The sequence below is a fragment of the Heterodontus francisci genome, chromosome 41 (genome assembly GCF_036365525.1).
Source record: "Heterodontus francisci isolate sHetFra1 chromosome 41, sHetFra1.hap1, whole genome shotgun sequence".
Lineage (NCBI taxonomy): Eukaryota > Metazoa > Chordata > Chondrichthyes > Heterodontiformes > Heterodontidae > Heterodontus > Heterodontus francisci.
The window spans coordinates 20,373,408-20,401,355 of NC_090411.1; the positions used below are offsets into that span (position 1 = coordinate 20,373,408).

A 27,948-nucleotide genomic window follows, 5' to 3' on the forward strand; every position below is an offset into this window, starting at 1 on the left:
TGCAAGTGCTGCTGGTTCTTTATGAATTTTTTTTGACAATTTACAAATCGACTGACATTTAAAATCTGCCCAGTTACGAGAAGACAAATTGGCGATCACTTTTACAATTAAAAGAATATTGAGGCAAAAATAAACCTTGGGAAAGCAGGAACAGATCACACTTAGTGTGAGGTAATGTGGAATGTACAATATTTAAAGACACAGCTGTGTCATTGCTGCAACAAGACAGAATTGACCTGGTCATTCAAGTACCCACTCAGGGCAAGGAAAAGAGCAAAATCAGTCAGGATGCTTCCCAGCAGCTTGTTTTAGAGCAGTGGCAACACAGCTGTCCTGCAAGGTGACTTCTCTTTTTCTCAGCTGGGGAAAGAGTCAGTGTCAATGGTTGTAGAAATAGAGAGCCTAATAAATAGACCTGCACTTTTCTCTTACTCTGCATAAGATTCTCGATAATTAAGCAGCTTCTGTAAGACTGGCTTTTTCAAACTTTGACTTTCTGCCAAAACTGCCCACTTCGTACTAGGATTTGGGTGGGGGTCTTCCTTAAATGCAGGTCCACAACGACCAACCAGATCCCTCCTGTGTACTCTCGAATCAGTCAGAAACAAGTTTACTTGGCTCATAGTGATTCATATTACCAGTTTTGGTTAACTGCACTCAGATATATTGTGAGATACAATCTGGTGCTGGGCCCATGAAGCTAGGATCGAGAACAGGAATGGAAAATAAGTACATCATCATTTAATTATATCATTTAAAAATAGATGGCAAGGCCAATAGGATTGTTCTGAACACCAATGAATTTGTACTTTATTGAAACAGTTGAGGATTGGCACCCGATTTTCATTTACTAATTTTAATGCTCACACTTCTGTAAATGTTCCATTCCCCACGAGAAAAAAAATAATCGTAGGGTCTGAGAGCACAAGAAACATGGGTGGCCAAAATGCTGTCTTTTTGCTCCCCATCATCTCTTTAACGCTTTGATATTTAATGCTGAAACTTAGTGCCATTACTGTTTGAGACACATTTATGGACATTCATGCTTCCACAACAATAGATTTGGCGTTTGTTCTGTGCTGGTGCAAATTGTTTTTTTTTTTGCTATTTTTGCCTCCTTCAGCAATGTTTATTTGCATTTTTTAAAAAGTCAAATCTGTGCACAATCCCTGAAGTTTGACCAAAATTTCAATGAAACATAATCCTACTGATGAACAAATGTAACTGTTCAGGAGCTCATGTGTACTAATACATCCTTCATTTCATGCCAAAAACAAACATTCAGGCCCCATATTATGTCCTATCCGTAGATCTGCCCAGAGATACATCACAGCCATGAGAAACTCCAGGTGAGTCCTGTAAATACTAAAAAATCATTGGTGGCAGAAGGTGACCACTGAAAAATTACAGCAATATTTTGCATGAGGGGCATTCAGAGATGCTGCACCATGGAGTGATTGATTGACTGGATGTGCAATTGTCATGTGCCGATCTCCTGATTTTAAATGTGTCGCTAGATAGTTTCCGAGCGAGGGTCTGACATATTCCTTGGAGGAAAAGTAAAAAAAAACAGGATTGACTCCATGGTTACTCACCAACTTATACCATCCCTATACTTCCTCTTACAGCACAGGACAAGGACAGGAGGACATAGCAGCAGCTCTATGGGCTATAAACACAGGTACAATGAGCAACAGTGCTGTCGAGGGTCATGTGAAGGGAAGCCGTAAATGGCTCTTAAACTTTATTACGTGCACCGCTGCACTTAAGGCAGCTTTCCCATCAGTCAATTCAGATATTAAGCCTTCAACTCCTTGACTAAAATCATTACCGTGATGTTCCTAACACAAGCGCAGATGACACATGCCAGCCAATGTCACTTCACAACCAGCTGACAGAAGGCGCCCCTGAATCAGGGCAAGACAGCAAAGGTATAAACCTCCTATCCTTCTGCCCAAGACGATGCATTGGGAGGATCACTCACACAAGAGTCAACAACGAAACCATTATGTCAAGAAATAACCTACAAGTAATTGTAGAATTCAACAACATGCATATGACTAATGCAAATGATGTGCAGACCAAATCACTTGCTACAGCTGACAGCCTGGCCAAGCGTCAATAAAACTTACAGCAGTGGCAGGTTTAGAGTGACGAGCAGCCTCGCAACATGCTGCAGCAACTGGATACTGAGAAACCTGCACCAGTTTTCACATCAGCTAAATAAGAGAAAACCTTTTCTTAAACATATAAATGGTATTCATTTTAACTTAAATAAGCGCAAACACAAACTATCTTTTTTATAAACAGAACTGCTATGCGACAGATGTTTAAATGAAGTTTAAATGGGTACTGAGAGTTAGTTATGAATATGCATTCGCCTCTTTACAGCATTAAGTTAAAGCCATTTTTGTAGATTTCGGGAAAATACAATTCTCTTATTTATCCATTAAAAACTGCCAATATCTACATATTGTATACATATATTTTTAGATAGCATATGTTCAGTGCATAAAACCGATACCAGTACAAGGTGACTCTTCGAATTAAACAGAGTAGATTGCATTGCATTCCAGTCTAAAGTTGGTTAATGTGAATAATCTGATCACAAATTTCATTTTAGTGCCAAATTCTCACTAAGATGATCAGATGTTCAATTTAAAAAGAAATGTAAACTTAAAACTTTCAATTATCAGGAGGGGACTGCATCCTCGCCGCATTCTGGAGGCTGTGTTTTGCATATGCTTTTGTTGGAGGACGCGTCATTTCTGAGTAGGACTCAAACAGAAGGACAGTAGCACTGTTTTATAATTAAAAGTCTAAAAACATTTCAGATTGCCTCCTCCCACCGAAGCACCATTTGTTCTATAGGGGCGAACTGCACTTTGCTGCCTCTCAAATTTCAGTTCTTTCCTGTAGGTGAAAACACATTAGGCTGCACAGAGCCTCAGGCACCAGCCGCTCCCTGTGCCTCACCAAACAGCCATTCTTTATGTACCAGACACCGCTAACAAGCTATTGAACCAGAGGGGCGAGACAGCATCACAACCCAGTTTGCTCTTATTCATACAATAAAAGCAAAATACTGCAGATGCTGGAAATCTGAAATAAAAACAAAGTGCTGGAAATACTCAGCAGATCTGGCAGTATCTGTGGAGAGAGAAGCAGAGTTAACGTTTCAGGTCTGTGACCTTTCATCAGAACCCGGCCTGACATCTTCACATTGTAGCAGAAGTGCGAGACAGGAATTTGGAATGCAAATCCTGGCTCATTACTTTTCCTCATTCATAGCTCAGGGACACGGAGATGAATTGCAGCACCCTAACTGTGGGCATGTCTACGATCCCCAAACTCAGCATAGGCTGGAGATCAAAACTGGGGCCTTCCTTAATTACTCTAGTGCATATTAAACAGTGTTAATGGTAGCATTCCCGCCTCATAGTTAGAAGCTGCAGGGTTCGAAACCAGTTCCAGTCAGTACTGGTGAGCGGAGACCGGAGTGCAGGCTCTGAATTCTGTGTTGACAACCAGCGGGATAGCCACGTTTGGTGGGTGTGAAGTCTGTTGCCCCCACTCTCATTGTATGAGCTGTGGGAGCTGCAAAAACCTCCTGCCTTAATGGACCAACTACCCTTAACATTTTGTTTGTGTAGGAGCATTTACGTCACGGCTTGTTAATCAGCCTGTAAATCCTTCCACTATTCCCCAAGGCAAGACCATGAAGGTCAAGAAGCATCAACCAACTGAACTACTGAGGACAGTGCTGACAGTTTCTATTTATTATAGAGTGGATACTGCACAGATTGCAGGCAGCCATCTAAAATCAATAGATTCAGAGGCATCAACTGCAAATGTCAGTTCGACTGCAATTCCTATCTTGTCACGCCAAGATGGATCATGGTTTGAAGTCACTCTGGGTATTGGTTTCTCTTTATTTTCTAGAGAACCCAAGGTTCACACTGGGTGTGGATCGAGTTTACTCAGTTCAAAATCGAGAGACTCACAAAACCAACACCCACGATGCCACCAGCAGGCTGTGGACCTCAATCGGAGCTCCTGAGCTTAATGGATTGACACCCTTGCGTTGCTGATGATGACTGTGAAGGGGGGGGGGGGGGGAGGGTAAAGAGGGAAGATGTATTGGGAAGGGTGGGAGTGCCTTGCATCAGCAGTCACTGACCCTTGGTGATACCGACATTCAGATGGAAGAGAACCAACTAACTCAAGATCTAACAACTAAACCACTGCTACAAGAAATAGGTCGACAATTAATTGTGAAATTCAGCAATATGCACGTTATTAGTGATTTGTTACAGCTCATTTTCAATACCTCGCGGGACCCCCTCCCCCCAACAAATGTTAGTTCTTGGAGCAAGTCACACTAGAGGAGACAAGGGTGGAAACTGTGCAATGTTGAACAATGGCAAAGCACTCACATTATGCATTATATGCAAGTCAGGTGATTCACATTCTGCTCGGCCAAACCACTTACCTGTAGCACCAGGCAGCAAAATGAAAACTGAGTGGTTCAATCTGCTTTGAAGGTTGCAGTTATCATAATGACAATAGCACTCTCACAGGCTGAAAATATCAGGAAAAAAGTCACAAGGAGATTGCAGCACTGCACTCAATGTCAACTGTTAGCAGTTAGCTTCAAGACTGGGGACACTTGGGAGCAGATCAGCCCCTACCCTCTCAAGAGGAGTGCTATAGGGAGACTGGAGAGAGGAGACATGGAGAAAATTATTTCAGGAAGGAATGTCACTCTCAAATATTAAACCCAGTTTGAGGTCCCAGTCAAAAGCTGCATTTGGCTGAAAAGACAGTTCTGCCGGAGGGCTGAAGCCCTCTGGTATGTACCCCCGGTATGGGAACATTGGGGTTATTATTCTGCATATGATTCTATGCGACAAAGGCATCCAACTTGGGTACAGTTACCCCAGCCGACCAGCGGTAGGGTTCAAAGCCATAACCCAACTCCCACAATATAGCACTAGCGCAGAAAAGTTTTCTACATCACACTTGCGGCACCGTTTCGAATCCTGCCCTGTACTGTGGGGAATCTTTTAGTTGACTTGCTAAACGCACCAATCAATTCATGCAACCTGCACTTTACAAATCCATCGGCAGAAGCCAAAGCAGGATGCTTTACTGGCCATTGTGCAGGGGTGGGTTTCACTGTCAGCTGATGTTGTAACTGGTCCTGCCTGGCTCTGGGAAACTTCGCCAACATATTGAGGAAATGGGAGACAATTATTTTCACAAAAACTATGCTCCTGGAGTATTATCAATCTAACAAGGTGCATCTTTTGCTGTCTAGACCAGGGTTGTCCAATAGAAATTGCTGCCTAGTTACAGGTGTGGCTACAGCAACACCATTTTGGCCATGTACTTATTTAAGTCAAATAAACACCTTGTAGACACTCAAACAATACTGGTAAATGTACAGCATACAAGTATATTTATAACAAACATCCGCCACCATTCAGTAACCAAGGAAGAAAAGTACTAACAATTGAAAAACACTTGTGCGCCTTTTTAACAAATGCACAAGAGGTTAAAGTTCACATACACACACCATGCAAAAGTGAGCAGAGAGATCACACACACATCTATTGTTCATTTCTGTTTACCAATCAGAAGTGCAATTTTCCACATCTGGATTCTCAAATCACTAGTGGCTAACTTATTGGACAACACTGAACTAGACCAGGCGCTGTACACCTCATATCGCTGCCTGAGTTAACTTAGCAGGCCGGGTATTGAACCCTTGCAGCTTGTTGGCCTGCTCAGTAGCTTAATGTCAGCTACCTCTGGTCTTGAGTACTTAAAAAAAAATTTAAAAAGTAAGGTAGGGATGGCCAACACCGAACTGTATAGAGGAGTGCTGGTTCATGCCCTGGTCTGTGCTGAATTAGCTGGTCTCAAATGGGGTGACGATGGAGAAAAGAGTCAGATGCAACTTCTTGGATAAGGGGAGGAGAAAAAAGTATATACCCTGCCCAGGATTCATACTCCTGATTGCTAGCCAGTAATAAATAGGTGCAGGGATACATATCTAATAATGAGGGTCCCGAAGTCAAAGAGCCTGCCAACACTCACAATCCAGTGTGTGGCCAGCTGACCAGGGAAGGTTTCTGTCCCCGTGAAGTCATCCTCCAGCATAAGCGTCATAGTGTGGACAGCAGGGAGAATAATGTGAGGGAATGAAACAAAGTGGTAGGGATGAATGCTTCGAGACTGAAGTAGTCTGAAACTGGGAGACCTCGTTTGACTCCACCCTTAAGTTAGTAAGTTTTAATGGTGTGCGATACGCTGCCGAAGTGATCAGGTGAAAGACAGAAAAAGGAAAGAGCCCAACACCTCTTCAGTTGCAGCCAAGTGCTGACTGATACTCTGCACAGGGGAATTCTGCTATTAACAGATTGCAGTACTAGAAAGTACATGGAGACTAAAGCACATAAGTTAACTGCCAAGTACCAGGAGAAAAAGGCACATGGATGGTGCTGTTGGCTTCAGTAGGGCATAAGGGCAATTTTCCTACCATATTCACCTGAACTGTGAAATTACAGTTACAGTTTCTGTCCTTCCAAACACGGGTGGAGTCAGGAGAGAATATCATGAGTGGTGTCGCATCAGGGCAAGGTACAGACGGGCAGCAATTTGAGATGAGCAACTGAGACTACTGCATGACATGAAAGTATATTTCTCACCCACCCCCATCCCATATGCAACACATTTATACTAAATAAACCGAGTAACACTGGAAAAGTCACCCCTTACATTGGTCAATGCATTAGCAACGATGCTGTCACAACAGAGTGTGAACACTGAGATTTCCATGCTGGTGGTCTTTTTTTGGGAGGAATTCGATGGGGGGATAAATACATTGTATAGCAAGAAAATATTCAATCTCTCATGACTGCCTCGTAATACAGTTCATTCAAAGACAGCTAACAAAGGGGCATGATAACCTGAAATATTGCACTGTAGAGTTCAGTATTTTTGTATTATATGCATGTTTCAAATAGATTTTTAAGAAGCATTTCTAGCACTTTTCAACGGTCTACGTTATGTTAGATACGAGATGAAAGATACTTGAAGGGAAATCTCCACTTTTCTTTGAAAATCATTGTATAGTTCTATGAGGCCAGTGACTGCACACATCGCCACAGTCATCTCCGCTCCGAATTGCTTCTACTATCTCTGATTCTGTTCATTGAAGCCGCTTCCTCCCACTGGTTGAATCTGAACCGAGTCCAGGATAGGTTTAATGAGTTGGCCGAAAGGGCTGATTTAAAAAAAAACGAACAGGAACACAGAAGTTAATCATTAAGAGAAGTGATGCTTTTTGTTCTGCCCATTTTAACCCTTTCATTCTTAAAAGGCACTGACTCCTTGCTGGGGTATGGATTCCATGAACACTGGTGGTTCTCCGGTGCCTCATCCAAGTCATAGAATCACTAACAAAGGAGGCGGTAATTTGGCCCTTCAAGTCCATGCTGGCTGAGTGCAGCGAATGCTGCCAGCTTATTCACCGATGGAGGGCTATCGCATCAGATCCTGATCTTGGTTTTACTGGACGTTTACAGGCACATTTTACAGCAGGGACCACAGTCGGGATTGGGAACCCATTAGTGCCGATGGGAGGAATTAACAGCGCAGACGACAGATCTTTGGATCTCATGGATCAGTTACATGTTGTTTTAACTAGCTGAGCCTTCAGGGAGTCCTGCAGGACCCCAACACGGGTCAGTGCATTCAGAGAATGGAGACAGCTGTTGGAACAAAAACCTCAAGGGCAACAGTACTCACGTTGACAAGACCTCAGAAGGCAAGTCAGTGATGTATGATGGAATTTTCTTTCCAGTGAGGAACTGGGAAACTTCATTACTGAAAGTATTGCAGTTATGTTCAAAAAGTTTGTAGCACTCTCCCCTGTAACAAAAGGGTAAAGTCAGAGATTCCACAGAATCAGAATGGTTACAGTACAGAAGGCCATTCAGTCCATACAGTCTGTGCTGACTCCCTGCAAAAGCTATTTAGCTAGTACCACTCCCCTGCCCTTTTCCCGTAGCCCTGCAATTTTATCCTCTTCAGGTGTTTATCCGACTCCCCTTTGAAAGCCATGATTGAATCTACCTCCACCACACTCTCAAATAGTGCATTCCAGATCCTAACCAATCGCTGTGTAAAAAGGTTTTCCCTCATGTCGCTTTCCGTCCTTTTGCCAATCACCTGAAATCGGTGTCCTCTGGCTCTCGACCCTTCCACCAATAGTAAGCTTCTCTCTATTTACTCTGTCGATACCTCCCATGATTTTGAGAACCTCTATCAAATCTCCTCTCAACCTTCTCTTCCCTGAGGAGAACAAGCCCAGTTTTTCCAATCTATGTAACTGGAACCTCATCCCTGGAACCATTCTGGTAAATATTCTCTTCACTCTCTCTAAAGCCTCCAGATCCTTCCAAAAGTGCAGTACCCAGATTTGGACACAATACTCCAGTTGAGATTCAACCAGTGTTTATAAAGGTTCATCAGAACTTCCTTGCTTTTGTACTTTATGCCTCTTTTTATAAAGCTCAGGATCCCTTATACCTTATTAACTGCTTCCTCAAACTGCCCCACTAGCTTCAACAATTTGTGCACATATATCCCAGGTCTCTCTGTTCTTGCACCACCTTTAGAATTGTATCATTTATTTTATATTGCCTCTCCTCGCTCTTCCTACCAAAATGCATCACTTCACAGGTCCATAACAGTACTTACGCTCCACAGGAGCCTCCTCCTACCATACGTCATTTCACCCAGCGAGACCTACTATTCCTTTCTCCCTCATGTACTTATCTAGCTTTCTCAAACATATCTAATACTACTTACCTCAACCACTCCCTGTGGCAGCAACTTCCACATTCTAACCACTCTCTGGGTAAAGTAGCTTCTTCTGAATTCCCTATTTGATTTATTAGTGACTGTCTTGTATTTATGGCCCTTGTCTTGGACTCCCCACAAGTGGAAACATCACGTGTTTAAAACAAAATCTCTTGGTGGTATTATATCTAAGATATCACAGTTTATTTATGCGTTTAACATAAACATTAAGATTTCCTTTTGTATCTTAGCTACAGCATGAGGCAAAGCAATACGATGCACTAGAGCTCCCCCCAATGGTATAGCTGGTCGATGCACATGAATGAGCATCAAGCACAAAGAAGATAGAATCAAAGAATTTATTTTTATTTATTTAGAGATGCAGCACTGAAACAGGCCCTTCGGCCCACCGAGTCTGTGCCGACCATCAACCACTCATTTATACTAATTCTATATTAATCCCATTACCCTCTCACATCCCCACCTTCCCTCAATTCCCCTACCACCTACCTATACTAGGGGCAATTTACAATGGCCAATTTACCTATCAACCTGCAAGTCTTCGGCTGTGGGAGGAAACCGGAGCACCCGGTGAAAACCCACGCGGTCACAGGGACAACTTGCAAACTCCGCACAGGCAGTACCCAGAATCGAACCCGGGTCACTGGAGCCATGAGGCTGCGGTGCTAACCACTGCGCCACCCAACAAAGGAGGCGACCATCAGGCCCATCGTGGCTGTGCAGCTCTCTGCAAGAGCAACCCACCTAGTTCCACTGCCAAGCATTTTCCTCACAGCCCTGCAATCTTTTTCCCTCAATTCCCTTTTGAAATCCCCGATTGAATCTGCCTCCACCACACTCTCAGGCAGCGCAATTCCAGAGCCTACCCACTCACTGCATAAAAACGGTTTTCCTCATGCCGCATTTGGGGCTTTTGCCATTCACCTTAAATCAGTGTCCTCTGGTTCTCGACCCTTCCACCAATGCAAACAGTTTCTCCCCTATCTACTCTGTCCAGACCCCCTCATGATGTTGAGCACCTCTATCAAATCCCCTCTCACCTTGTCCTCTCTAAGGAGAAGACCCCAGCTTCTCCAATCTATCCACTTAACTGAGGTCCCTCTTTGCTCGAATCAATCTCGTAAATCTTTTCTGCACCCTCTCTAAAATCTTCACATCCTTTCCAAAGTGTGGTGCCCAGGTCCCAGGTTCAATGCCCAGTTTGTGTCAAGTTAACTGATCTCTGTATAGGGAGTAGTGACACCAGAAATGGCCTCAACACCATAAAATTCTAATCCAAGAGAAGTCAGTGCTTTCAGGAGGAGAGAACAATAACTCAATTCACATTTACCTATTTTAAATCAATTTTGGGTCCACTTCACACCTCACATTACATTAATAGTTACCCAAATATTAATGAAAAAGTAACTAAATCTCAATGTATTGAATGAGAACAAGGCAGAGAATTGGTCAAATTGCCCGTTTCTGTGTTACAACAACTTGTACTTATATAGCACCTTTAACATAGTGCAACACTCCAGGGCGCATCACAGTAGTATCAAACACCTAGCAACAGGAAGAGATATTAGGGCAGATGACCAAAAGCTTGGTCAAAGAGGTATGTTTTAAGGAGCATCTTAAAAGAGGAAAATGAGGTAGAGAAGCTGAGGGGTTTAGGGAGGGAATTCCTGAGCTTAGGGCCTTGGCAGCTGAAGACATGGTCGTCAAATGGTGGAGCGATTAAAATCGGGGATGCGCGAGAGCCAGAATTGGAGGAGTGCAGATATCTCGGAGGAGTGCAGGGCTGGAGTAGGTTGTAGAGGTGGGGAGAGACGAGACCATAGAGGGGTTTGAAAACAAGGATGAGAGTTTTAAAATTGAGGCGTTGCTTAATCAGGAGCCAATGAAGGTCAGCAAGCACAGGTGGGATGGATGATTAGACTTGGTGTGAGTTCGGACATGGGCAGCAGAGTTTTGGATGGCCTCAAGTTTCCAAAGGGTAGAATGTGGGAGGCTGGCCAGGAGTGCACTAGAATAGACCAGTCTAGAGGTATTAAAGGCATAGATGAGTGTTTCAGCAGCAGATGAGCAGAGGCAGGGTGGAGTCAGGCAATATTATGGAGGTGGAAATAGGCAATTTTATTGACATGAATATGAGGTCAAAGCTCTTCTTGTACTGTGAAATTCTACGTAATGCCACATTATGGACAATAAGCCACGGTGTCATGGCCATTAAAACTCGGGTTTGGATTCATAGGTTTAGTGGCCAGAGGCATTCTATTCACCTGTGAACATCCATTTCCCAACATGGGCTACTAAGGATACAGATCTAGCACTACAGACTCCACCGACACTGCACCAGAGAAGAGGATACAGACCTACAGTAATATAAAAGCAAAATACTGCAGATGCTGGAAATCTGAACTAAAAACAAGAAATGCTGGAACCACTCAGCAGGTCTGGCAGCATCTGTGAAAAGAGAAGCAGAGTTAACGTTTCAGATCAGTGACCCTTCTTCGGAACTGACAAATATTAGAAAAGTCACAGGTTATAAGCAAGTGAGGTGGGGGTGGGGCAAGAGATAACAAAGGTGGTGTAGATTGGACCAGGCCACATAGCTGACCAAAAGGTCACGGAGCAAAGGCAAACAATATGTTAATGGTGTGTTGAAAGACAAAGCATTAGTACAGATGTTAATGGACTGAATATTGAACAGCAAGTGCAAACCTGAAAAAAAGTGGGTAAGCAAACTGAACAAACTAAGATGAAATGAAATAAATGCAAAAAAAAGAATGTAAAAAAAAAACTAAAAATGAAAGTAAAATGGGGGGCTGTCATGCTCTGAAATTATTGAACTCAATGTTCAGTCCAGCAGGCTGTCGTGTGCCTAATCGGTAGATGAGATGCTGTTCCTCGAGCTTGCGTTGATGTTCACTGGAACACTGCAGCAACCCCAGGACAGAGATGTAAGCATGAGAGCGGTGGGGGGGGGGGGGGGGGGGAAAGTGTTGAAATGGCAAGCAACCAGAAGCTCAGGGTCCTGCTTGCAGACTGAGCGGAGATGTTCCGCGAAGCGGTCACCCAGTCTGCGCTTGGTCTCCCCAATGTAGAGGAGACCACACTGTGAGCAGCGAATACAGTATACAGTGGTTAGCACCGCAGCCTCACAGCTCCAGCGACCCGGGTTCAATTCTGGGTACAGCCTGTGTGGAGTTTGCAAGTTCTCCCTGTGTCTGCATGGGTTTCCTCCGGGTGCTCCGGTTTCCTCCCACATGCCAAAGACTTGCAGGTTGATAGGTAAATTGGCCATTAGAAATTGCCCCTAGTGTAGGTAGGTGGTAGGGAAATATAGGGACAGGTGGGGATGTGGTAGGAATATGGAATTAGTGTAGGATTAGTATAAATGTGTGGTTGATGGTCGGCACAGACTCGGTGGGCCGAAGGGCCTGTTTCAGTGCTGTATTTCTAAACTAAACTAAATTGAAAGTAGTACAAGTAAATCGTTGCTTCACCTGAAAGGAGTGTTTGGGGCCTGGGATAGTGAGGAGAGAGGAGGTAAATGGGCAGGTATTACACCTCCTGCAATTGCAGGGGAAGGTGCCATGGGACGGGGACGAGGTGGTGGGGGTAACGGAGGAGTGGACTAGTGTGTCGCGGAGGGAACGATCCCTTCGGAATGCTGACAGGGGAAGGGAGGGGAAGATGCGTTTGGTAGTGGCATCACGCTGGAGGTGGCGGAAATGGCAGAGGATGATCCTTTGGATATGGAGGCTGATGGGGTGGAAAGTGAGGACAAGGGGAACCCTGTCACGGTTCTGGGAGGGAGGGGAAGGGGGGGAGGGTAGACGTGCGGGAAATGGGCCGGATACGGTTGAGGGCCCGGTCAACCACAGTGGGGGGAAATCCTCGGTTGAGGAAAAAGGAGGTCATATCAGAAGCACCGCCATGGAAGGTAGCATCATCAGAGCAGATGCGTCGGAGACGGAGAAACTGGGAGAATGGAATGGAGTCCTTACAGGAAGTAGGGTGTGAAGAAGTGTAGTCGAGGTAGCTGTGAGAGTCTGTGGGCTTATAATGGATATTAGTAGAGAACCTATCCCCAGAGATGGAGACAGAGAAGTCGAGGAAGGGAAGGGAAGTATCAGAGATGGACCATGTAAAGGTGAGAGAAGGGTGGAAATTGGAAGCAAAGTTGATAAAGTTTTCCAGTTCGGGGCGGGAGCAGGAAACGGCACCGATACAGTCATCAATGTACCGGAAAAAGAGTTGGGGGAGGGGGCCTGAGTAGGACTGGAACAAAGAATGCTCGACATATCCCACAAAATGACAGGCATAACTAGGGCCCATGCGGGCACCCATAGCGACACCTTTTACTTGAAGGAAGTGCGTGGAGTTGAAGGAGAAGTTGTTCAATGTGAGAACAAGTTCAGCCAGGCGGAGGAGGGTGGTGGTGGATGGGGACTGGTTGGGCCTCTGTTCCAGACCTACAGTGTTCATTTGCACCTCATTGTGTTGTACTACCAATCCAACATAAAACTAAAGACACTATATTTAGGTCATACAAGACTTGGATATGGTCACATTCTACCCTAGTAATTATAGGCAACAAAAATGATACCAAATTTCAGGGCTCTCAGCATCGGCTGCAGAAGTGGGGCCTATTTTCTTTAGAAAAACACAGTGAGAGGGGATATAATTGAGGTTTTAAAATAATGATGCTATTAGATTCTGTTCTGCTCAATCAGATATTTAGGATGGATAGTAATGCAAGACTGGATGTGGGGGGTGGGTGCGCTATGAGAATAAAATCCATAGGTAAAGATTTAGGTTAGGTATTAGAAAGGTTTACAAACATACAATTAAGAGAAGTAGGCCACTTAGCCCCTCAAGCCTGCTCCGCCATTCAATAAGATCATGGCTGAACTGATTACTCCACATTCCCGCCTACCCCCGATTACCTTTCATCCCCTTACTTAAGAATCTATCATCCTCAAAGTCTCTGTTTATTATTTCCACAGTCATCACACTCTGCAACAGATTGCTGAACTCCCTACAGTCTATTAAAATAGATCTGGAGAAAAAAAATTGAGAACTTGTATATTTCTAATAGAGTAACATGTCCTGTTATTGTGGGGAACTTGCAGGATCACCTGGATTCAGATCAGTGTCTGGGGTCTCTTGACACGTTGCTTGATTACCTTAGACAGGAGAGAGAGGAATATTTCACAGTCTTTTCCTCCTTTTATTTTTCAAAGTGACTCCTGACAACACAGCCCGCCCACCCCCTGCCAGCATCATCAGAGCGCTCCCAGTTTCGCACATGCACAGAACAGACGCTTGCATGCCAGTATGGTGCTACGCACGCGCAGCCTACCTCAGCTCCCGGCTTGCCGCACAAATTAGTCATTTGTCGCTCGTCACTCCCGGCCTCACCACTTCGCCTCACTCGGCTCCCTCCTGCTTCTGGTCCCCGCTCCTCCTGCAATTGCAGCCTTTTTTCCCCGCACAGGGGAAGTGTGGAAGAGAGAAAGTGACCAGGTAGGCTGGGGGGGGGGGGGGGGGGGGGAGCAAGCGGCCGAGGCGGAAGAAGGGGCAAGGCCATGGATTCTGTTGAAATGCACAATCTCACACGTGCAGCTATCCTGGAGCTCAGGTCTAAACACAAAGCTCACTGAAGTGATGCTGGATCAAGTTGTTGACTTGGCTCTTATTACAACACAGAAGCAGCTCTCTGCCGGTGTTCATGCTGAACACGAGCTCCCAGGATTTATCTGTTCCAACTTCCAAAATGTTAGAAATCTCTTTTTAAAATGGTTTAAAATTCGGGTTTGTGTCCTGAAATAATAGTCAATAAAATTCATTAAACCCGTTGCAGGGAGCAGGAGCGGGAACCAGAAGTGTCCATTTTGTTTGTTTTCGTTTTTGTGATATATTGAGCAGTGGCAGCTTGGCTCCTGGCAGCTGTCAAAATGTCACAGACAGCAGCGTTACAGTGCATGAGGCTGCATTTGCACATGTGCAAGTACTGAGCCACCTAGTGATTACGTTGTCAGCAAATGCAGCCTTTATTTTTTAATGCCTCCCCCAGGACACTGCATGATTTTTGGGTGAACAGGGATGTGGTGGATGTGGCTGCACCATGTCTGCAGGAGTTGGGCTTGAAGGACCAGTTCACTTATGCTCATCCTTCTTTTCGTGGACTAAAAACTAGTGGACAGGTACAAAATTTAAAGGACTAATGAAATGACAGCCTTTATCTCAGGCTGGGATAGAATATAAAGGTTGGAAGTTACGTTACAGTTATATTAAGCTCTGGGAGCCACACTTCAGGAAGGTGGCACCTTGGAGGGGGTGCAGCACAGATCCACTGGAATGGTACTGGGATAAAAGGCTTAAATTAGAGAACAGGTTGCATAGACTAGGCTCGTTATCCCTTGAACATAGAAGATTAAGGATTGATCGAACTGCAGTGTTTAAGATGCTTAAAGGAGTTGATAGTTCCTCTCTATCTAACCTATATTCTCTGGTGGAAGAGTTCATATTTTTCATTCATTCATGGGATGTGGGCGTCACTGGCCAGGCCAGCATTTATTACTCATCCCTAATTGCCCTTGAGAAGGTGGTGGTGAGCTGCCTTCTTGAACCGCTGCAGTCTATGTGGGGTAGGTACATCCACCGTGCTGTTAGGAAGAGAGTTCCAGGATTTTGACCCAGCAACAGTGAAGGAATGGCAATATAGCTCCAAGTCAGGATGGTGTGTGACTTGGAGGGGAACTTGCAGGTGGTGGTGTTCCCATGCATTTTCTGCCCTTGTCCCTCTGGTTGGTAGAGGTTGCGGGTTTGGAAGGTGCTGTCAAAGGAGCCCTGGTGCATTGCTGCAGTGCAGCTTGTAGATGGTACACACTGCTGCCATTGTGCGGTGGTGGAGGAAGTAAATGTTTGTGGACGGGGTGCCAATCAAGCGGGCTGCTTTGTCCTGGATGGTGTCAAGCTTCTTGCGTGTTGTTGGAGCTGCACCCGTCCAGGCACGTGGAAAGTATTCCATCATACTCCTGACTTGTGCCATGTAGATGGTGGACAGGCTTTGGGGAGTCAGGAGGTGAGTTACTCACCTCAGGATTCCTAGCCTCTGACCTGCTCTTGTAGCCACAGTATTTATATGGCTAATCCAGTTCAGTTTCTGGTCAATGGTAGCCCCTAGGTTGTTGATAGTGGGAGATTCAGCGATGGTAATGCCATTTAATGTCAAGGGGAGATGGTTAGATTCTCTCTTGTTGGAGATGGTCATTGCCTGGCAATTAAGTGGCAAGTAACATTCGCGCCACACATCAGCCCAAGTCTGGGTATTGTCCAAGTCTTGCTGCATTTCTACACGGACTGCTTCAGTATCTGAGGAGTTGCAAATGGTGCTGAACACTGTGCAATCATCAGCGAACATCCCCACTTCTGACCTTATGATTGAAGGAAGGTCATGGATGAAGCAGCTGAAGATAGTTGGGCCTCGGACACTACCTTGAGGAACTCCTGTAGGGATATCCTGGAGCGGAGATGATAGTGGTTGTTGGAGACCAATCATCTTCCTTTGTGCTAGGTATGACTCCAACCAGTGGAGAGTTTTCCCCGATTCCCATTGACCTCAGGGCTCCTTGACACCATATTCGGTCAAATGCTGCCTTGATGTCAAGGGCAGTCACTCTCACCTCACGAGTTCAGCTCATTTGTCCATGGCTGTAACGAGGTCAGGAGCTGAGTGGCCCTGGTGGAACGTAAACTGAGCATCACTGAGTAGGTTATTGTTAAGCAAATGCCGCTTGATGGCACTGTTGATGACACCTCCCATCACTTTACTGATGATTGAGAGTAGACTGATGGGGCAGTAATTGGCCAGGTTGGACTTGTCCTGCTTTTGTGTACAGGACATACTTGGGCAATTTTTCACATTGCAGGGTAGATGCTAATGTTGTAGCTGTACTGGAACAGCTTGGCTAGGGGCGCGGCAAGTTCTGGAGCACAGGTCTTCAGTACTATTGCTGGAATATTGTCAGGGCCCATAGCCTTTGCAGTATCCAGTGCCTTCAGTCGTTTCTTGATATCACGCAGAGTGAATCGAATTGGCTGAAGTCTAGCATCGGTGATGCTGGGTACTTCAGGAGGAGAACAAGATGGATCATCAACTCGACACTTCTGGCTGAAGACTGTTGCAAATGCTTCAGCCTTACCTTTCGCACTCCCTCCCAGAACCGTGGGAGGGAGGTTCCCCTTGTCCTCACTTTCCACCCCATCAGCCTCCATATCCAAAGGATCATCCTCCGCCATTTCCGTCACCTCCAGCGTGATGCCACTGCCAAACGCATCTTCCCCTCCCTTCCCGTCAGCATTCCGAAGGGATCGTTCCCTCCGCAACACCCTGGTCCATTCCTCCATTACCCCCACCACCTCGTCCCTGTCCCATGGCACCTTCCCCTGCAATCGCAGGAGGTGTAATAGCTGCCTATTTACCTCCTCTCTCCTCACTATCCCAGGCCCCAAACACTCCTTTCAGGTGAAGCAGCGATTTACTTGTACTTCTTTCAATGTAGTATACTGTATTCGCTGCTCACCGTGTGGTCTCCTCTACATTGGGGAGACCAAGCGCAGACTGGGTGACCGCTTTGCGGAACATCTCCGCTCAGTCCGCAAGCAGGACCCTGAGCTTCCAGTTGCTTGCCATTTCAACACTCCCCCCTGCTCTCATCTCTGTCCTGGGATTGCTGCAGTGTTCCAGTGAACATCAACGCAAGCTCGAGGAACAGCATCTCATCTACCGATTAGGCACACTACAGCCTGCCGGACTGAACATTGAGTTCAATAATTTCAGAGCATGACAGCCCCCCATTTTACTTTCATTTTTAGTTGTTTTTTTCTTTTTCTTTTTTACAACCCCTTTTTTGCATTTATTTCATTTCATCTTAGTTTGTTCAGTTTGCTTACCCACTGCTTTTTTTCATGTTTGCACTTGCTGCTGTTCAATCTTCAGTCCGTTAACACCTTTTCTGTACTAATGCTTTTGTCTTTCAACACACCATTAACATATTGTTTGCCTTTGCTCCGTGACCTTTTGGTCAGCTATGTGGCCTTGTCCAATCTACACCTTCTCCTTTGTTATCTCTTGCCCCACACCCACCTCACTTGCTTATAACCGGTGACATTTTTAATATTTGTCAGTTCCAAAGAAGGGTCACTGACCCGAAACGTTAGCTCTGCTTCTCTTTCCACAGATGCTGCCAGACCTGCTGAGTGGTTCCAGCATTTCTTGTTTTTATTATCTTTCGCACTGATGTGCTGGGCTCCCCCATCATTGAGGATGGGGATATTTGTGGAGCCACCTCCTCCAGTTAGTTGTTTAATTGACCACCACCATTCACGGTTGGGTGTGACAGGACTGCACAGCTTAGACCTGATCCATTGGTTATGGGAGCACTTAGCTCTGTCTATCACGTACTGCTTACGCAGTTTGGCACAGATAGTCCTGTGTTGTAGCTTCACCATGGTGGCACCTCATTTTGAGGTATGCCTGGTGCTGCTCCTGGCATGCCCTCCTGCAGGGTTGGTCTCCTGGATTGATGGTAATGGTAGAGTGGGGGATATGCCGGGCCATGAGGTCACAGATTGAGGTTGAGTACAATTCTGCTGCTGCTGATGGCCCACTGCGCCTCATGGATGCCTCGTTTTGCACTGCTAGATCTGTTTGAAATCTATCCCATTTAGCACGGTGGTAGTGCCACACAGCACAATGGAAGGCATCCTCAAAGTGAAGGCGGGACTTCGTCTCCACAAGGACTGTGCGGTGGTCACTCCTACCAATAATGTCAAGGACAGATGCATCTGCGGCAGGCAGATTGGCAAGGACGAGGTCAAGTATGTTTTTCCCTCTTGTTGGTTCCCTCACCACCTGCCGCATACCCTGTCTAGCAGCTATGTCCTTTAGGACTTGGCCAGCATGGTCATTAGTGGTGCTACCGAGCCACTCTTGGTGATGGACATTGTCGTCCCCCACCTAGAGTACATTCTGTGCCCTTGCCACCCTCAGTGCTTCCTCCAACTGCTGTTCAACATGGAGGAGTACTGATTCATTAGCTGAGGGAGGGCGGTAGGTGGTAATCAGCAGGAGGTTTCCTTGTCCATGTTTGACCTGATGCCATGAGACTTCATGGGGTCTGGAATCAATGTTGAGGACTCCCAGGGCAACTCCCTCCTTCCTGTAGACAACTGTGCCGCCACCTCTGCTGGGTCTGTCCTGCTGGTGGGACAGGACAGACCCGGGGATGGTGATGGCGGTGTCTGGGACATTGTCTGTCAGGTATGATTCTGTGAGTATGACTATGTCAGGCTGTTGCTTAAGCTCTCCCAATTTTGGCACAAGCCCCCAGATGTTAATAAGGAGGACTTTGCAGGGTTGACGGGGCTGGGTTTGCCATTGTTATTTCCGGTGCCTAGGTCAATGCTGGGTGGTCCGTCCAGTTTCATTCTTTTTTATTGACTTCGTAGCGGTTAGATACAACTGAGTGGCTTGCTAGGCCATTTCAGAGGGCATTTAAGAGTCAACCACATTGCTGTGGATCTGGAGTCACATGTAGGCCAGACCAGGTAAGGACAGCAGATTTCCTTCCCTAAAGGAAATTAGTGAACCATGTGGGTTTTTACAACAATCGACAATGGTTTCATGGCCATTAGACTCGCTTTTTAATTCCAGATTTATTAATTGAATTCAAATTCCACCCTCTGCTGTGGTGGGATTTGAACCCATGTCCCCAGAGCAGTACCCTGGGTCTCTGGGTTACTAGTCCAGTGACAATACCACTACGCCACCGCCTCCCCCTAACAGAATAAGGGGGCATCACCTTAAGATTAGAGTCAGGCTCTACAGGGGTGATGGCAGAAAGCACATCTTTACACAAAAAGTAGTGGAAATTTGGAACTCTAGATACAGATTAGCCATGATCGGACTGAATGGTGGAACAGGCTCAAGGTGCTAATTATCTCCTCCAGCTCCTATGCTGGTTTTTAATGACTCGAGTGTACGGATTTCCAGTCGTCACCCTTAGTATTAGAAGGAACTGAACACATTGACCTATAGGACTGGGTCTAACGTTTGTTACTAAACAAACCAACCCTAAGGTGACAACTGTCATTTCCAAGAGCTCACCGACTCTACACAGTAATAGAGTTAGAACAAGATCAAAAAATCTCTTACTCTTAAGACCACCTTTAAGAAGCAAACAGCTACAGTAATTCTGGTGGTACTTGTGGAACTCTCCCACAGTATGAGTCAGCTCTTTCAGTACAGGGAGGTAGAAATTTTAAAAAATAAACACTATTTGCTCTCCTGTGATGCAGCACTGCCTCCACTGGCAGGAAGATGTAATTACAGAGTGACAAATTTGCAACAGTAGTTTCTATAATAAATGTGAACATAGAAATTTACAACAAAGTATATTGACAGGATGTGTGTGCAGAAGCTAAATTTTTTTTTGTATTATTTACATGGAAGTGTTGGCATTACTCATGACTGTCAGTGACCCCAAAGCCATGGGGTATCCCTGCGTTTGGCCCTAGGCAACACATCAACCGGTCCACTCTGAAAGCTCATGGAGCAAAGAGGAACTAACCTGAAGGCCGATTCTCCCAACGATGATAAATATTCCATGATTAACTCCTCAGTCACTTCTGTGGTCCCCAAGTCAATGACAGAGTCAGGTGGCCCAAGTAAAGTCCCTCCCTGGGAACCAAAACAAAAGGGAACATAGGACATTATAGCAGATAAAATGGCCAATTGGACCCAATATTGTGCAGACGCTGTGCTAAATGCCTTTCGCCATTACGATACACTTAAATTTGTTTTGCATGTCTAATTTTCCTATCCCTCCCACGTATATCACCATTCCTGGTTGTTTGGGAAAGACTGCGCAACACAGAGTACCTCTACATTACTGGTACCAAAACTTTCAATGATCCCTGACTGGAGGATAATGCATCAGGACAGTAAGACAAAAGGAATGCAGTAATGCAAGCAATGAAGGTGACACTACATTGATCACTGCTAAAATATTAGCTCCCCTAGTGTCTCAGCAACAATATAGAACAGGAAGGCCTTAGACTCAATTGCTAGTTTGTCTGAATTAGCTGATCTCAGCTGGAGTGACAGCTTAATTAACCTCAGTACCCCTAGGTCAGGGAGAAGAAAATTAGCCTGCATTCCTGTACTTGATCAATGTATAGCATCCCAGCTGTTAAGAAGCCAAAGTTGATGTCTGGGGTTTGAACTTGATCACTTTGGGATTATTAAACGCATGTACAATTTACAAATAGATATTCTGTTTGCTGCAGTGGGGTTTGGTGGCTCCTTGGGCCACCTGTACAAACTCAGATACTGGGTGAGGATGGATATCCACAAGGAAGTTTTATTTTTGCCTAGTGGTGATCGACTAGTCAAACAAGATTCCAGAAGAGGGAGTGAAGATTGAGTCCTTAAGTTCCGCAAGGGGGCGTTAGATGGATTTCTGGAAAACAAGGTGGTCACAGCCTATAGAAGACAAGAGTCAATTATATTTTGGAAAATAATTAATGGGTCTAGGTCCTTCTCGGTGGTCCAGATCTGCTTCGCTTGCTTCTCTTGGGGGCTGGGGAAGGGAGGGTTGCTGCCCAAAACATGAAATCAACCGAAGAGTGGGGCGTGTGTATGGATAAACATATAAAAATACAGGGAGAGCACTCACTGGCTGACAGTTGGCGATTCCACCAGACCCATAGAAGAACTCCTCTCCGTTGACAACAATCGCAGTGTGCCTGACAGGGGAACAGATACAAATATATTTTAATGATTATCTTAACAATATGTATGGATACATTTTAGTAATTATAAAAAAACATATACACACATATAACGCACAAGCCCTTTAATTACTAAAGGCCAATACTAACTTTGAAAATTCACAGATCAACTCACCATATTCCATCAAGTTGTTTTCCTGTTTAAAAAAAAAGGAAAAAAAAGAGATAAGTATCTAAACAGGAGATGGAGATGAATAGAATTAACAAGCTGGATCCTTAACTTTCAAATACTGGCAATTCATGTCAAACTTCACAGAAGTAGGTATTACTTTTCACTGTGAAACTTGAGAAAGGCCAAGGGCATAGCACAGGAGACCAAGAATGAAAAGAGTCAGAGGGCGGTGACTTAAATCAGGAGGCAAGTGATTTAGGCGAAGCCAAGCTCGGGTCATAAAAGCTTAAAGTCTGTAACAGTGAGATTGAGACAGGTAACGAGTTATGCAAATTTGAAATCCTTGAACAGAATAAGTTTGAGTCGGAAAATTTCAGCACAGTAAGTTTATGAGGTGGGTAGAAGAGAGACTGTAGGATGGTGCTTGGAAAGAGGGAACAGTGCAAAGAAAGCTGAACTCAGCAGGGCCCAGGCTGAAGAGAGAATGATGTTTGAGGTGACAGGGATCATTTGAGATGATCAGCTGCTTTTTAAAAAAAAAATTGCTAATTTGTTTTCCTTAATCCTTTCCTTCCAAAGGTACAGACCCTTGTTGGACCCAGCTCCTTAGTTGCCCTTCAATACATGGACTGAGTGGCCATTCTACCTGCAGGTCTTGATAGCAAGTGTTAGCAGGCAGTGAGCATCAGATTTACATCTGGCAGTATCCTGATTTGCTCAGCCCGCTCCCACTCATCGACTGGTTTGTACTTGGACGAGTGAAATAGTTGCAGCTGCTGGCTTCTGTGAAGTCAGAGAAGAAAAGGTGGGAAAATTCAATGGTGTCATCAGAATCCCAAGTTAAGTCATTGACTCGAATCAGAAGTGCATCTATTAGAATATTTGGCCCAACTCTAGATGCCCTGATGGTGAACCGCTGCGTAGCGGTTTTGATACATCCGAGTGAATTGCTAGGCCATTTCAGAGGGTAGTTAGGAGTCAATCATATTGGTTTGGACTAAGAGTCACAAAGAGACCAGATCGGTTAAGGACGGCAGATTAGAGATTTTCACGACAGTCTGACAGTTTCACGGTCACTTTCACCCATTTTTATTTCTATTTTTTTTTTCAAAAAGGAGAATTCAAATTCGCAAACTGCCATGGTGGGATATGAATTCACATTCTCTGGATTACTAGTCCAGTAACTAATCAACACACCTCTGCGCTATACAGGTGACATGCGAGTCTATTTGTCGCGAGCTGTGGTGGCATCATGGTGGATGTTAATGGAGGACAGGCCTGTGATTCAGTAAGGGTCTGTGTTGAGAGCAATACAAGGTGACAAACTCAGAGCATCGTCCAAGAGTAAGACATGCTGGCTTGGAAACAATTGCCTTCAGCCCCCACCAGATGCAATACATTGTAAACAAGCTGAGCGATTATCCTGAATTAATCACATTATACAGCACTCATTTGGGGATTGTGGTTCTGAGTTCACTCTTCAAAATACATTCCAGTAACTGAGGCAATTTTTTTTCTTTAATCCTAGACCTTGCGTCTCAGTACTCTCGATGTATTTTTTCCATGCTGACTGAAGGAATGCTACACATTTGACGTGCAGTCATGGTAACACAAGTATTCCATTCAACACTCGAGGCTGCTTCTCTGTTCAGTTAGATTATGGTTGATCTGCACCTCAGTTACATTTTCCTGTTCTTGCTCCTTATCGCTTGATATCTTTAACAAAAATCAATCCACGTCAGTCTTGAAATTTCCAGTTGCCCTAACATCCATATCTTTTTAGGATGGATTTCCACAACCCTTTCAGAAAAAGTCCTTCCTGTTTTCGCTCCTGAAAGGCTCAACTCCAATTTTAACATTACGTCCCCTTGTTCGAGTACCCCAGCAAGGGAAATAGTTTGTCTGTATCTACTATACCGAAGCGATTGTCTTTGATTCCTGGCCACCAGCTGAGGATGAATCAGACTGTTTGCAACCATGGCATCCTATTTGACCGAGCTGAGCTTCCGACCCCACCTCCTCACCATCTCCAAGACAACCACTTCCACCTTGGTAACATCACCCGTCTCATCCTCATCAGCAACTCATCTGCTGCTGAAACCCTCAACTGTCCATGTTGCATCTAGACACGACTATTCCAATGCTCTCTGGCTGGCCTCCCACCATCCATCCTCTGTAAACTTGAGTTGATCCATAACTCTGCTGCCGGTATCAAAATTACCCAGCACCGCTGTTCTCGCTGCCTGTTACTGGCTCCAGGTCCAGTAACACCTCAATTTTAAAGTTCTCATCCTTGTTTTCAAATACCTCCATACCTCTGACCTCCTCCAGACCTACAACCCTCAGATATCTCTGCACTCCTCCAATTCTGGCCTCTTATGCACCCTCAATTTTAATCCTTCCATTATCTCTTTTTTTTTTTTAAAGAGATACAGCACTGAAACAGGCCCTTCGGCCCACCAAGTCCGTGCCGACCATCAACCACCCATTTATACTAATCCTACATTAATCCCATTACCCGCTCACATCCCCACCTTCCCTCAATTCCCCTACCACCTACCTATACTAGGGGCAATTTATAATGGCTAATTTACCTAAAAACCTGCAAGTCTTTGGCTGTGGGAAGAAACCGGAGCACCCGGCGAAAACCCACGCGGTCACAGGGAGAACTTGCAAACTCCGCACAGGCAGTACCCAGAATCAAACCCGGGTCCCTGGAGCTGTGAGGCTGCGGTGCTAACCACTGTGCCGCTAACCATGCCTTCAGCTACCTGAGCATAAACTCTGGAATTCCCGCACGGTACTCTCCGATTTTCTATCTCTCTTCCATCCTTTAAGAAGCTTCTTAAAACCTACCTCTTTGTCCAAGCTTTACATCATGTATCCCAATATCTCCTCCTGTGGTTCAGTGTCAAATTTTGTTTGATGACCCTCCTGTGACATTCCTTAGGATGTTTACTGTTAAAGGTGCTATACAAATGCACGTTGGTGCTGTATTGAGTTCCTGTTAAGTGATTCCTAGTGAACTACCTCCTGGTAGGAGTCGGCGAGCAATCACCCGCCTAGCACCCCATCTCATCCAGGGAACAGCAGAACATGGAGAATAGAACACCACAAACTATAAAGGGAAGACAAAATAAACCACGTCTTCCTGCTCCTTTCAGTCATTTAAATTTTATTGCTCACAATGTGATTGGGATATTAGGAAGATAGGAACAGGAGTAGGCCATTCAGCCCCTCGATCCTGTCCCGCCATTCAATGAGATCATGGCTGATCCGAGGCCTAACTCCATATACCTGCCTTTGGCCCATACCCCTTAATATCTTTGCTTAACAAATATCCATCTATCTCAGATTTAAAATTAACTGTTCTAGCTTCAACTGCTGTTTGTGGGAGTGAGTTCCAAACCTCTATCACCCTTTGCATGAAGAGGTGCTTCCTAACATCTCTCCTGACCGGTCTGATCCTAATTTTTAGACTATGCCCCCTAGTTTTAGAATCCCCAACCAGTGGAAATAGTTTATCTTTATCTGGCCTGTATTTTCCCGTTAATATCTTGAAGACTTCAATATTGGAAGTTCACCACACTGTACAGACAATCTTTTACTACTGACATAAAAAGAAATGCTGGAACCACTCAGCAGGTCCGGCAGCATCTGTGGAAAGAGAAGCAGAGTTAACGTTTCGGGTCAGTGACCCTTCTTCAGAACTCCGGTGTTCCGAAGAAGGGTCACTGACCCGAAACGTTAACTCTGCTTCTCTTTCCACAGATGCTGCCAGACCTGCTGAGTGGTTCCAGCATTTCTTGTTTTTATTTCAGATTTCCAGCATCCGCAGTATTTTGCTTTTATTTTACTACTGACACCCTGTTTTAATGACCTAACACCAGCAAAAATACATCATAGTCTATGCCTCAGGCTCAATGTCCCAGTTTGAATACAGGTCGAAAGCCAATTCGCCAGAGTCAGAATGTTAGTCAGGACCTTTAGAAGAGGGAAAAACAAAATAGTGCAAGGCCACTGGTTGATGAATCAGTGACTCGAGGGTCAGGTTACTAGAAGAATGCAGGGTGAGATAAAGATTTTTTTAAAAATGCAATGGACCATTGAACAGGAGGGAGCTATTTAGACCCTCCAACCTGTTCCCACTTTTAACAAGATCATGGCTGGTCTGCAACCTAACTCCATATATAGATTTAAGGTAAGGAGCAGGAGGTTTAGTGGAGAGTTGAGGAAAATTTTTTTCACCCAGAGGGTGGCTGGAATCTAGAACACACTGCCTGAAGGAGAGGTAGAGGCAGGAACCCTCAACATTTAAGAAGCATTTAAGTGAGCACTTGAAACGCCATAGCATACAAGGCTACAGGCCAAATGTGGGAAAATGAGATTAGATTGGATGGGTGCTTGTTGGTCAGCACAGACGCAATGGGCCGAAGGGCCTGTTTCTGTGCTGTATAACTCTAACTATGTCTCTATACCCGCCTTTGTCCCATATCGCTTAATACCTTCAGGTAACAAAAATCTATCAATCTCAGATTTAGAGTTAATTGATCTAGCATTAATTGCTATTTGCAGAAAAGTTACAAAATTCTACTACCCTTTGTGTGTAGAAAAGTGTTTCTACCAGCTAATGTTGGAATCCATAATAACTTTCAAATGTATTTCAAAAAGAAAATTAAGAGGGCATGGGGACTAAAGAACAGATTTTTCAGACATCTGGCACAATTCTGTACATTGCCTTGTTATGGCTTTCATAAACATCTGAAAGTGCTTTACGGACAATGACTTATCATAAAGTGCAGAGACGGTTACACAAAGCACAATCCCACAAAGAGCAGGGTTGAAAGAACCATGAAGCTGCTTTTGATGGTCATATTGAGAGGGGAATGTTGGTCAGGGCAGACAGAGCTGCTTTCTCTCATGTTGTTACTGGACACAATGTCTGATTTTGTAAACACAAGCCAGCTGCTAACTCACAGGCGACAAAATTGCAAATGAGTCACACAAGTCACCTTCCATCCTGCGATAACCATGGAAAAGTGCCTGGAATCCTAGCGATAAGACTGTGCTCCAGTTTCAGCTCAAGACGTAAAATAAAACTGGATTTTTGGGTCAAGCGCAACAGGATATTGTTCCCTTGTGCATAGTTCCAGAAAGCAAGACAATCAGGTTGGAGATTTTATTTAGATCACTGGGATTTTGGTATAAAAGCAAAAAAAATCAGAAGTACACAGAACTGTCCTGACCAAGAGTCTTTACTCAAAATGTTCTCACATCTTTTTCCTTTTTCAGATAGATAGACCTATTTATCCAATTTCAGCCTCCTGGCAAAAATGGCTGTAGTTCCCAGTGGCTTGAGTGATCAAGTGCTTGTTGCCAGATAACCTTTACTTTGCCCGACTATTGGCTGTGGAGGAGGGAAAACAGGCTGTTGGAGGTTTTGGGGGAGGAGAAGGGAAGATTAACCTTCATACATGGAATAAATTCCATCTCTCTCCCAGGTAGAGATGTGATCAATTATTTATCACCAAACATTATCTGTCGTGCAAACAGCTTCAAAAATATAAACACTAAAATTAAACACAGATTCCATTTAAACTCATGTCACATTTGAAAACAAATCAAAGCACAAGAGCTTCATTTCAATTTTGTCAACTCATCCTTCACTTACCACTGATTCCAAAAATCCCCACAGAAATTTAAACAAAAATTTCCAGTTAGCATGAATATTTAAAAATATAAATTAAAATTGAAAAATTTTGAATTTTTTGTTTTTTTAAAATTTAATAGCTGCGGCCTAGTATTTGGATACCCAAATCCCCGGTCTCGAGTTGCCATTGCTGCCGCCTCCCCCACTCATCTTACCGGGGTTGGTTTTGCTTCACTTACCAAGCATGAGCGGGCTGAACTGGCGGGCCAGTCCCCGGGAAAGGTCATAAACATAGAGTTTAACAGGGTGAGGCGGCGTGTCCATGGGACCGGGGGGCTCTGTCCTTCACTACCGGCTTCTGCTTCACTCTGACCGGCACTCACCACAGAAGCTGCTGCATCCACAACCGCTCCTCACAGGGGTCCTTCCAAATGAGACAATACAG

General features: G+C 44.8%; 1 protein-coding gene across 2 annotated transcripts; it reads right to left on the minus strand.

The window, feature by feature from the left end:
- LOC137353319 (desumoylating isopeptidase 1-like) lies at window positions 1-27,948 on the minus strand. 2 transcript variants are annotated; one of them, XM_068019459.1, is made up of 6 exons: window positions 27,743-27,948; window positions 21,857-21,878; window positions 21,627-21,696; window positions 20,520-20,629; window positions 7,816-7,938; window positions 1-1,547 (listed from the first exon to the last, which is right to left on the minus strand). In XM_068019459.1, the coding sequence occupies exons 1-6, from the start codon at window positions 27,825-27,827 to the stop codon at window positions 1,514-1,516; spliced, it is 444 nt and encodes a 147-aa protein (XP_067875560.1). In that variant the 5' UTR covers window positions 27,828-27,948; the 3' UTR covers window positions 1-1,513. The 2 variants fall into 2 exon arrangements, with proteins under 2 accessions (XP_067875560.1, XP_067875558.1); XM_068019457.1 differs by having other exon boundaries at window positions 1-7,291.

What these genes read in the sequence shown, in the direction of transcription:
- LOC137353319 (XM_068019457.1), bottom strand. Translation starts at nt 27,827, where the DNA reads ATGGACACGCCGCCTCACCCTGTTAAACTCTATGTTTATGACCTTTCC. An exon ending in GTTCAGCCCGCTCATGCTTG is followed by an intron (nt 21,879 to 27,742) that starts GTAAGTGAAGCA and finishes TTTTTTAAACAG; the next exon opens with GAAAACAACTTGATGGAATA. An exon ending in AAACAACTTGATGGAATATG is followed by an intron (nt 21,697 to 21,856) that starts GTGAGTTGATCT and finishes TTCCCCTGTCAG; the next exon opens with GCACACTGCGATTGTTGTCA.